This window comes from Petaurus breviceps, unplaced genomic scaffold (assembly GCF_028583685.1).
Source record: "Petaurus breviceps papuanus isolate PSGF00001 unplaced genomic scaffold, PetGlider_PUasm1.0 90769, whole genome shotgun sequence".
Lineage (NCBI taxonomy): Eukaryota > Metazoa > Chordata > Mammalia > Diprotodontia > Petauridae > Petaurus > Petaurus breviceps.
Window position 1 is genome coordinate 15,986,706 of NW_027187341.1, and position 12,261 is coordinate 15,998,966.

The following is a 12,261-nucleotide window of genomic DNA, read 5'->3' on the forward strand; positions in this document are numbered from 1 at the left end:
GTTATGATCATACAGATCCTGGGTTTGTTTTGGCAGGTAGATTCCCAAATATTTTATAATGTCTACAGTAACTTTAAATGGGATTTCTCTTTCTATTTCTTGCTGTTGAATTTCATTGGAAATATATAGGAATGCCAAGGATTTATGAGGGCTTATTTTATATCCTGCAACTTTGCCAAATTTATTTATTGTCTCAAGCAGTTTTTTACTTGATTCTCTAGGATTCTCTAAGTATATCATCATATCATCTGCAAAGAGTGATAGCTTGGTCTCTTCTTTGCCTAACTTGATTCCTTTGATTTCTTTTTCTTCTCTTAATTGCTACTGCTAACATTTCTAGTACCAGATTGAATAAGAGGGGTGATAGTGGACACCCTTGTTTCACCCCTGATCTTATGGGAAATGCTCCTAGCTTCTCCCCATTACATATAATACTTGCTGATGGTTTTAAATAGATGCTACCTATTATTTTAAGGAAGGCTCCATTTATTCCTATACTTTCTAATGTTTTTAATAGGAATGGATGTTGTATTTTGTCAAAAGCCTTTTCTGCATCTATTGAGATGATCATGTGGTTTCTGCTAGTTTTATTGTTGATATGATCAATTATACTGATGGTTTTCCTAATATTAAACCATCCTTGCATTCCTGGAATAAATCCTACCTGATCAAAGTGTATTATTCTTGAGATAAGTTGTTGTAGTCTTTTTGCTAGTATTTTATTTAGAATTTTTGCATCTATATTCACGAGGGAGATTGGTCTATAATTTTCTTTCTCTGTTTTCTCTCTTCTGATTTAGGTATCAGTACCATATTTGTGTCATAAAAAGAATTTGGTAGGACTCCTTCTTCACTAATTTTCCCAAATAGTTTGTAGAGTATTGGAATCAATTGTTCTTTAAATGTTTGATAGAATTCACTAGTGAATCCATCTGGCCCTGGAGATTTTTTCCTAGGGAGCTGACTGATGGCTTGTTCAATTTCTTTTTCTGAGATGGGATTATTTAAGTAATTTACTTCCTCTTGAGACCTTTGGTGGTCCAAATGAAGTGATATTTGTAAAGCACATGATAGATACTTACTAAATGTTTCTTTCCTTCCCTCCCCTTTTAGTTCCTTTTTCTTATGTTCCCCTATTGCTCAATTTCTGACTCCTTACCATGCAGTGCCACATCTCTTAGGAACTATATTTGAAAACTGTCTCAGACTCCTCCAGCATTGAACAATTCCCTTTTTTGAAGCCTTAGTCCCTACTCTGTGGGGACAGAACTGGTCCTTGCTGGATATCAATCCCTTTTCAGCATGGTATAGCCCCACACAAATGCTGGCAAACTGTCGATTTTTTCTGTTCTTTATGTCTGTGACTAAGCCCTGCTACCCCAAGTAGAGCATGCCCATGGCTTCCTTTGCCTTTCCCCTCTCCATACAGATGTGGGTATGCCAAGTAGAATTCTGTTGCTTGTTGCCATTGAATAAGGGAGTGAGGGCAGGGACAGGGTATGAAAACAGAGTCTACAACAGCATCCAGGAAATGTGCCCAAAGCACAATCTGGTGGAAGGTGAAGAGGGTCCTGAGAAAGAGCATTAAGTATTAGTATTCTATGCTGCTAATCCATAAGACTGTTAGGCTTCTTGGTGAATTAAGATATTTAAAGTGTTTTTGCAAGCCTTAAAGTGCTACATAAGTACTAGTTGTTACTACCACTACTACTGCTATTAATTTCCAAGGCACTGAATGCTGCTGAAGGTTATTACTAAACCATTCAGACTGTATTTACTACAAACCATGTTATCTAACTTCAACTGAGTTTTCCATGCTTAGCATCCTTTTATTTATTAATAATCCACTATCATATTATTTGTTCAGCTGTTCCAGACCTACTTTGTCCTCACATCTTCAGTTTACTGAAAACCCCTTTCTCATGTTAGGCTTCTCCTTCTGTTTGAGAAGATTAAAATTGATCCTGTATCATTTATGTACTGATCTTATTTACAAGTATAATTTTATTCTGTTGTGTTCTTTGTTATGTACTCCCCAGACCTTATAAAAGGGGCACTGTCCTTTTTGCTCAGGGTCTTTGACATTAATGGAGGCAAACCATTGACCCATTTATTGACAGGTAGCATGCCCAGGCTCATAAATGTTATCTTGTACAGAGAACTGCCTCATTTTACCCTTTTGTTAAAATTCAATCACAGCATGCTTTACTGTGGATATTTATGTTAGCTTCTTCATCTTCACCAATTTCCTCCTTTTTTTCCCATTTCAGAGGAGAAGATGGCCCTTCTCTTTGACAGTGCTAACCTCTCTTCTTGTCTAGAGGACTTGGAGACGGGGAGTGAGATTCCATCACCTCCTGTCTCTACAAAATCTTGTTCTTTCCTTCCTACCTCTCTAAGATCTAACTACTGGTTTCTTCTGTACTGCCTACAAATATGCTTCCTTTTCATTAAAAAACCTTCCTTTTACCCTTTTGATCCCTCAGGTTGTCATCTTGTATTTCTGCTCCCCTTCTAAATTCCTAGGGGTAATCTTGATTTATTGCTCCCATTTTCCTGTCACTCATCCACTCAGCCTTTTACAATATCTCTTCTGACCCCTTCATTCTACTGCAATTGCTCTTACAAGTCATGGAAGGCCTCTTAATGACTAAGTCTGGAGTATTGTCCTTAGGTCTCTTTTCTTAACTTTCTTGTATTATTAACAGTTAACCCCCCCCCCGCCCTTCCCCCACACACACACACCCTTTCCTGTTTATACTTTCTTCCCATGAGCTAAATGACATAGTTCTCTCTCATTTTCTCTACTTGTCTTACTCTTCTTTCTCAGTCTTGTTTGCTACTTTAAAATCTGCTTCTTTGTCTCCCGAGCATGAGTTTCATTCCAAGGTACTGTCCTCAGCCCTTATCTCTTATTTCTCCCCATTGGTGATTTCTCCTGTTCCCTAGGGTTCAGTAACCACAGTATTCTGTGGAAATGGAGATGACCCTTCAGTCTCCATATCTGTCTTTCCTGTACTTTAGTGTAATTACTTCCTGACTGCCGTCTTTAGCCCTTGTCTCCCCTCTTGAATCCACTCTTTATACAGATTCCACAATAATCTTATTACTTAATAAATCACTGGATTATGAATTTGGAGCTAGGAAGGACCTTAGAGTCATTGAGTCTAAATAACCCCCTCATTTTACAGATGAAACTGGAGGCAAGAAATGTTAAATGGCTCATCTCAGGTCCACACAGGTAGGGATAGAACAAGGACTCAAGGCCAGATCCTCTGACTGAATCCAGTGCTCTTTCCGCCATAGCATGTTCCCTCCTCGTTCAGAAAACGTCAGGGGCTCTCTCTGGCATTTAAGATTAAATACAGCCCGACACCTATGTTGTTCCATAATCTGACTCCAAGATTCCTTTCCAGACTTACCTGCTTGGATCTGCTTACCTTCTTGAGTGCCTATCAAAAAGTTTTTACTTCTGTCAAAGTTCAGTTTATGGTTTTTTTCCCTCTCTGAAGCCTTCCCTGTTCTCCCCAGTTGAAAATGTTATCTCCCTCCTGAAATTTTCCTTGAGTACTTCATCTGGAGTTCTCTTTTGCCTCTCTCGTATGCTGTGTCATAGTTATTGTTGTGTGTGCTTTGTCCCCACTTATAGTTTATAGACTCCTCCCCTATCTTTTCAGCTTGGGGCTCTACTTTTTCTCTTCTCTTGGCCCCACATCCTTTTTTCTGGGCTTCCACTTATTTTTTAGTGATCATTCATAGTATTTCATCAGTCATGTCTGCTAGCTCTTTCAGTGCCTGATGTATTTGAGCTGAGCCTGAGAATTTTGACTTATCCAGAACAAGCAAGTTCTCTTGCTTTTTCCTTATTTGTCTTGGGCATCAACTGTTAGTCCCATTAACTATTTTTATTTTTCCCTCCCCATTCCAAAGAAGATTATCCTTGGCAGAGAAAACAGAGGCGAAATCAGATTTGAACAGATTTGCTTTCTTTCTGTTATCTGTTATCCCATTCGCCCCCAAATAACATTCCTGTCTCTTTTGTTTTTATTCTTCCTTCCCCCCCCACCCCCAGCAAAAATATTTGAAAGACTGTTATCTGGAACAATATTAAGACTTTGTAGTTCCACAGTGTAAACCTAAGACTAATTAGTGGAAATTATAAGGAGGCCAATTTCAGCTGAATAGAAGAACTTAAATTTTACAAATCCTGAATCTAACAAAACCTTGTCAAAAACATTTCCATCTCTAATTATCTACTACATCTCCTGTTCTCCTCATTTTCTCAGATTACAGATGGTAAGCAGGTTACTAATCATATTTACATCTTTTTTCAGTACTTTGGGATGTAATTTGTCTGGATCTTGAGATTTGAACTCATTTAAAGGAGTTAAGTTCATTCTTATTATCTCTTTAATTGTTAGGGCCTTCAATTCCAAACTCTCTCCCACCTCCAACTAAATTTGTTTGCCCTTTCAACTTTAAGGTAAACTCCTTAAGGAGACAGAAACAAAATAGTTAAATAATTCTGCTTTTTCTAGGACATGTGAACATTGCACTAGGTACCTCAAGTAATGGGTTTATTCTTTCCTCTTCTTGTTCCAAACAGATCTTTAAATGCCTTTTTTTTGTCATTAGCATTTTAAAAATCTTTTTTTTTCAAATTTAGAATTTTCACCTCAATATTATTATTACATGTGCTGTCTTTTATATATGACCTTTTTTAAATCTGAGGTCAGAGATCTTTGAGTTTCTCCCCCACATGGAAACTTTTCTTCCACAGAAAGATAAATTTTTTTTTAAAGTTTCATTTTTAAGAATTGTCCATCCCTTTCAAGAGTTTCCTTTTTAAAGGCTCTGGTCTTGGGGTCATGCTTATTGAAACTTTAAAAAATCAGTTCTAGGGTACATGCCTGGGGGTGTCTAGCTTTCTGTTCTTTGACCATAAAACTCTCTCACTCTCTCTTTTTCTCTCTCTCTCTCTCTCTTTCAGTGAACACCTAGTCTGTCACATACCAGTATAAGAGTTCTTTCTGTCACAGCCCCCAACAGGTGCCCTCATGCTTCACCTAAAAATCTTCTGCACTGAGGAAAAACTCACTGCCACTCAAGATTCTGTTTGTAAGGTTTTTCCCCTATTGAGCTGAAAAAATACTTCTTTGCATCTTCCATATTTTCGCTCTTTCTTTCAAGACTTTTATGCTTTATTGAAGAAATTCAGATAAAAAAACACAGTTGCAAGTGTATTACATTTTGATAATCTTGGAAGGACAATATTAATATACACATATGCACACAAGCAACCTAGAACTAACACAGGATGTTTTAGTCTATGTAGTCAGAGTCTTCTGGAATTCCAAAGTTTTTATCAGTTTTACTTTCCTCAAATCCAAATTTCCTTTTGGCCCAAGATTTTATAGCAAATATGTTATCGGCCCATCTGTTAGCAGCATCCTTGGCTACTTTATTTGCTTGCTGTATTTCTTCTACAACTTCAGGATCATATTCTTTGTATTTTTCTAATTCAGTATTTAGCTGCTCCTTCTGCTGCCAGAGGGAAGCAAGCTCCTTTGAGAGTGAGGCACTTCTTCAGTGTCTTGCCAGCCAATTTTGTCTCTCTTGATGCTTTGTTGTAAGTTCTCTTTCTTCTGATTCCCCTCTGAAAACTGAGTTGACAACATCTCTAGTTTTTGTTTCCTTGCATGCAGCACTTTGCTTGGAGAAGCCCAGAAATAATTAGATATTCCAATCCTCTCAGAGCCCACCATGCCATCATCAACTCAGCTCTGAAGGACTTCTTTCACTGACATAGCAGTAAAATTCCTTTATCTCTGAGAGCAATCTTCTCCATATCTTTCAACTGAAATACATTTTTCCTCTGAAAAAAGATCTCCATCATATGAGTTCTCTTCTGCTCTCAATCCTTTTTCTTCGACCATTGTTTGGTGCAGAGATGCTAGGAGAAGCTCCATCTTTTTCTCTTAGATCTACCTGCTGGAAATGAGCCCAACACATCTGATCCCTCCTCCATGTGACCTCCTTAAAACACTTGCATCAATCAGTCAGCAAGCATTTACTAAGAGCCTAGTATATGCCAATTGTTGTTAAGTTGTTTCAGTCATGTCTGACTCTTCATGACTCCTTTTGGGTTTTCTTGGCAGAGATACTGGAATGGCTTGCCATGTGCTTCTCCCGCCCATTTTACAGGTGAGCAGCTGAGGCAGACAGAGTTAAGTGACTTACCCAGAGTCACACAGCTAGTAAATGTTGGATTTGAACTCAGGAAGATGAGCCTTCCTGATTCCCAGCCCAGTGCTCTATCTGCTCTGCCACCTAACTTTGCCCATTGTATTCTAGATTCTAGTGATAGAAACAAAGAATGAAATGATCCTCTTGCCTGATAAGTTTACAGTGATCTTGTTGCCCCTAAATCTTCTTTGTCCCTAGCTAAACATCCACAGCTCCTTCCACCCACATCTCAGTTCTGCCTGAGATCACTTAAGCTTTTTTTTTGACATGTCACACTACTGATTCATGTTGAGCTTATAGTGAAATAAAATCCTCAAATCACTTTCACATGAACTATTTTCCAACTATTCTTCCTTTTGTGAAGCAGATTTTTTAAAAATTCAGCTTCATAGCTATCTGCATTAAATTTCATCTTTAGATTCTTTCTACTTTTTTGTTGAATTGAGATCCTTATCAAATTTGTACTCTGTCACCCAGCATATTTATCCCTTCCAACTATGTGTGTCTGTGTCTCTGTGTAAGTGAGAGAGAGAATATGAGAACGAGTCTGTGAAGTGCATATATTATATGCCAGGTACTGTGCTAAGAGCTGGGGATAGAAATACAAAAAGATTAGGCAGTTGTTGCCCTCAAAGCCTTTATGTTCTGATGAGGGAAACCCATGTAGAAAAGGGTGCTGGGAAAGGAGGGAGGGCACCCACTTGGGAACATGACAAGGAGATTAAAAAGTCGTATGGAGGCCTAGTCCCTAACAAGATAAGATAGAAAAGCTCTCATATCAGAGCACAGGGAATAGATATTGAGTCCAAGTTTCTGCTGAAGTCAAGGTGGTCAGAGAGTTGGGCCACAGCGAGAAGAAATTTATGTCAGCTGTAAATTTGACAAGCATGCCTTCAACCAAGTCATCTGATAAAAGTGTTAAATACTAGTGGACCAAGGGGAAATCCCATGGACTCTAAAGAATGCCCTCAAAGTTGACACAGAATAATTATGATTGTCCAGCCATTTAATGAGCTCCAGACACACTTAAATTACTACCAGCAGCATGGATAGAAGGTTGGGTTTGGAGTCAGGAAGAGTGACCTGAGTTTGAATCCTTCCTCACACATTTCCTAGCTCTGTGACCCCACATTGAACTTGATGGCTCTAAAGTTCCTTCCAACTCCAAATCAACAGAGCTATAATAATCTGTCCCTTCCACAAAGCTATCAGGAGAACATGTATTTTATATATATATATATATATATATATATATATATATATTTTAAGCAATTGGGGTTAAGTAACTTGCTCAAGGTTACACGGCCAGTTACTTCTGGGTGTGGTGCTAAGTATCAGAGCCCAGATTCTATCCCAGGTCATCCCAACTCTGGGGCGGGTGCTCTTACTCGCTGTGCTATCTGGCCACCCCGAACATGTATTGTTTTGCTGAAACCTAGGGGTACAGTTCTAGCTATAGCATTCTTCCAGTCTGCAAGCTTAGTAACGATGTCAGAAAAAGAAATGAGACTATTGTAGCATGACTTGTTTTAGTGAACACTGCTCTTCCATTCTAAACTCATTAACTATCCCTTTCTATCATTGGTATTCTGTGCAATCCAGAAATTAAAGTCAAGCTTTTTGGCTTGTAGTTTTCAGAAGCCACGTTTTTCCTTATTTGAAAATCAGCATACCAGGCTTACACCACCCCTGTCTTTTATAAGTCAGGTTACCAGTTGGGTTTAGCAGCCACAGAAGCCAGATTTTTGCCCTTAGGATACAGTTCATCTGGCACTATGTCTTGAACTCAGGTTTCAGCTCGCTGTTTTTGTTCCGTACATCCAAATCTCCTTGTCAGAGAAAACAAAAGTATAATGAGAATTGAAGAGTAATTCCTTATCTCTGTTATTTGTTTTCTTTGCCTTCTTATACAGGAAGTACCTAGTAGGAGCTCCCTCTCACATACAATGTCCCTCTGTTGGTCTTGGAGGTTCATTGTCAACCTCTACTCACTCCTGACTTTCTTTTCTCTCTCTTTGCTTCTGTGTTCTACAAATCTCTGTTTAAAATCTGGAATGATTGATTTGCCTTTCCTTTGTTTCTACATGGATCTCTTTAGATACATCTTCCTTTTTTTTCTTTCTTACTGGAATCATGTTGGTGTCTTGAGAATTTTATTAGAAATTAACATCTTTTTGCTCACTTCTTTAAAACCACACAGACTACATGAGGTGGGTAGCAGCACAAGTATTAACCTTATTTTATGAATGAAGAAATTGGGTCACACAGTTAGCAACAAAGTGTCAGATCTAGCCATCAAACCCAGGTCCCCTCTAGCCCTCTCTCCTCTACCACAGTGCCTCTGTTTACTGTTTGACAGTGTGCCTTACACTCACCAAACAATATCATTTCTATTTTCTCTCTTTTTATGCTGTCCTGAGTATTCTCTTCAGGACTTTTACAGATCCTTATGTAGGTGTATCTTTTTAGACAAAAGCTACACTGTTCTACCATATCTTCTTTAAAAACCATTTCTTTTGGGATGGCTAGGTGGCGCAGTGAATAGAGTACCAGCCCTAAAGTCAGGAGGACCGGAGTTCAAATGCGGCCTCACACACTTCACTAAAACTAGCTGTGTGGCCTTGGGCAAGTCACTTAACCCTAATTGCCCTGCCCTCCCCCCTCCAAAAAGCAAAAAATTAAAAAAAAAAAACACTTATTTTGAGCAAGTCATACGCTTCCATTTTAGTAGTCATATTATCCTCTGCTAGTAATATATAATTTTCATCATTATGTATACTTTGTGTATTGGTATGTAGACAAATGAAGCCTATTTCTTCCTTAGAAAATTGTAACAGTATTAATTGAATATTTCTTTCTTCTCAATTTTCAGCTTAAAGCTTCCTTGACTAGGTCAGCAAGTCTTCATATTAAGAAATCCAAATTCATTTCCCTGGTTAAAGTTATTGGTCAAGTCACTTGCCTCTCATTTTCAGACAAACAGGATTAATACTGATTGTTGCAAGAGTTATGTTTTTTCTTTAGGGAGGAAGGGAAGTAGAAGGAAAAGAAAATAAATTTCTATTATTATTATTATTATTATTATTATTATTATTTAATTGAATAAAATTAAATAGATTTTTGTTAGTTGAAAAAAATCGAACTACCAAAAAAAAAAAAATGCTGGTGTTGTCTACCTGGATTCATTGATAGTATAAAAAGATAGGGCCAGTGTTGAAGCTAAATTTTTTTTCAGTAGGAACAATACATATCCAGTTAGAAATGTGGTGATAGTGAGTACACTGGGGCTCAAGGGAATTAACATCTGTGGGGCTCATCATCATAAGATGCAGAGCCATGACCTTCCAATTAGCAGGGATTCATCATCTTACATTAGAATTTTGTTATATATTAATGATGTTGTTGAGACTTTGATCAGGGCAGCATTACATGACATATGCCTGTATTATTTTTTTCTAACTTGTGTCAAGAGAATTCTTAAATGTTTATTTAATTAGTGTTTTAAATATTTGAGATCCTTCAGGGAGTGGTTTAAGTTAATTTTTTATCAGTAATTTGAAATCCCTAATTATAAGATATCTAAATTTTTCATTATCAAAAGAAACTAATTATTCTGCTATCCCTTCTGACAAACCAAAATGGTACCTCTGAGAAAATGATCGTATATGTAGAGGAATTGTATAGTTCAAAGTGTGGAAAGGCCAGTGATCCTTTTCATTTTCTATAGGCTATCTTTTTACCAATTCTTCCTTTTAGGTGGCCTTTACTATGTGCCATCTCTTTACTGACACTAGAAGTTGTTAATATCCAACAAAACAGAAAAGACTGTATATTTAGAGAGTGTCTCAAATGTGTTGTTCACATGTTTCCTTTTCTAAATAGATTGAATATGAGAAGAAAAAGAAAGAAGATGGAAAGCGAGCTAGAGCTGATAAGCAGCAGGTTTTGGACATGTTGTTTTCAGCTTTTGAAAAACATCAGTATTACAACATTAAGGATTTAGTGGACATCACCAAGCAGCCTGTGGTATGTATATGTTCCCACTGATCTTCTTTATGGGACTTCCCCCGAAATATTATCAAGCATTTAAGTGGCCCAGGGGAGAGAGCACTGGAACAGGAGGTGGGAAGACCTGGACTCAAATCTGACCTCAGACACATCCTAGATGCAAGCAAGTCACTTCATTTCTTATTAGCATCAATTTCTTCATCTGTAAAATGGGGATAATAAGAACTCCTACCATGAAGGGTTGTAAACTACTTTCCAAACCTTAAATCACTATATAAATACTAACTAGTTGATATTATTGCCATATGGACAAGTAATCACAATAGCTAACATCTATATAGAACTTAATTATGTGCCAGGTGCTGTGCGAATAAACATTTTACAAGTAGTAATTATTAGAGAACAGGGCATCTTTGGAAGGTACCAAATAATCTATTTCATATCTGTTCTCACGTTTAATACTCAGAGAAAGTTGCTACCATAAAAGGAATTTATCTAATGCTTGGAAAGCAATCCAATTGTCATTTTATAGATGAAATCAATAGCATTTGTAAGACCCCAATATATTTAATATCAGCAATTCCTCATAAGTGAGTGAAGTTTTTCTCTCCTATCTTTACTCTGGTGAGCACCCAAGACTAACAAACCAAAAAACTAACCCTGTTTAACTTGTAATAAAGTCCTTCATTGTCAATATCTGTGACATCATAGGCTTTTCCTGTCCTAGTCACTCTCTCCCTCAGCTCTTCTCCAAAATAAAATAGACCTCACCTTGTTGCTCTTTTTAAACAGTGTTTTTAGAGTTGTGGTTGCATTCTTTAAAAGGCATAAAGCTCCTAATTTTCTCTAAAATACAAGATTCTAGCTCTTTCTTTGTAACCAGTGCTCCATGGATTTACATTTACATTCATGGTGATTCCCTAACAACGTGAAGAATTGCATTTTATGTGCTTTTTCTTTCCTATTATTTTAGCTAGTTATTTCAGCATTTCAATTTCCTGAATAATGAATTTCCCCAGTATATAACAGAAAGTTTGAATTCTGAAAACTTTTTATGGGTACATTTAATAAGATAACTAAAATTTAGTTTTTTAAATTTAAATTTCCACATAACTTATTTATGAAACTGTTGTGGGGTTTTGTTAATGTTTTCTTTTCAAGCCATATTCTTACACTTTTTCAGAGCTGTCTCCAGAGCTGTGGTGGCAGCATCTCCCTTGCCTGGAAGGCTCACAATTGTGACACATCAATAGTTACAGTAATAGCTTATGTTTATGTAGTGCTTTACAATTTATCAGGGGTTTTATGTGTGCTGTCTCATCTGATCATCATGTCCACCTTATGTGTCAGTAATGAAAGTGCTGTGGGTATTACCCTCATTTATTGGGCACTTCCTTGAACCTCAGTCTACTCACTGCCACCTCCCAGATGACCACTTGTCAGGCATGTTGTAGAGGGGATTTTTGTTGGGTGCAGGTTGGACTTGATGGCCTCAGAAGCCCCTTCCAGCTCTGATGAATCTCCCATGATAAAGCACTTCTATGACTTGTCCAAGGTCATATAGCATCTAGTGACAAAGCCAGACTTTAAGCCAACTCCAGTGATTCCAAGTCTGGTATTCTTTCACCTCACCATGTTGCCTTTAAATAAGTGAATACCTGAATGATCCTAAATATCCCTCATGTTTAAATACAATGAAAAGAGAAAAATAGTCACTACAGTAATGCCAGGCATCTTGATAACTGCAGTCCTTTCCCCATCAAAGTCTTAAGGAAGCATTTCTTAAATGAACATGAGAATTTAAAATAGAATAAATGATTAGATCTTTTTTTCTTATAGGTTACTGCATCTTATCTTTGTAGTAAGCTAAAAAGTCTACTTCAAAAGCTATGCATTTGAGCAAAAAAGTTCTCTTGGAATGTTTAAAAAAAATAAATTGCTAAAGAATGAGCAGTGAGAACTTCAGGCATTGTTACACAGAGCAAATGGCTTTTACATAGAAAAGAA

General features: G+C 37.3%; 1 protein-coding gene and 1 pseudogene across 2 annotated transcripts in view; one reads left to right on the forward strand and one right to left on the reverse strand.

Moving 5' to 3' along the window:
• The window catches only part of GTF2F2 (general transcription factor IIF subunit 2), a 155,935-nt gene that overhangs the window by 128,333 nt on the left and 15,341 nt on the right, over positions 1-12,261 (forward strand). For both annotated transcript variants that reach the window (XM_069068722.1, XM_069068723.1), the window contains one exon: positions 10,129-10,272. In XM_069068722.1, the coding sequence (XP_068924823.1) occupies positions 10,129-10,272 (144 nt within the window). The remainder of the gene's footprint in view (positions 1-10,128; positions 10,273-12,261) is intronic.
• On the reverse strand, positions 5,253-8,381 carry LOC138146703 (meiotic nuclear division protein 1 homolog pseudogene; annotated as a pseudogene).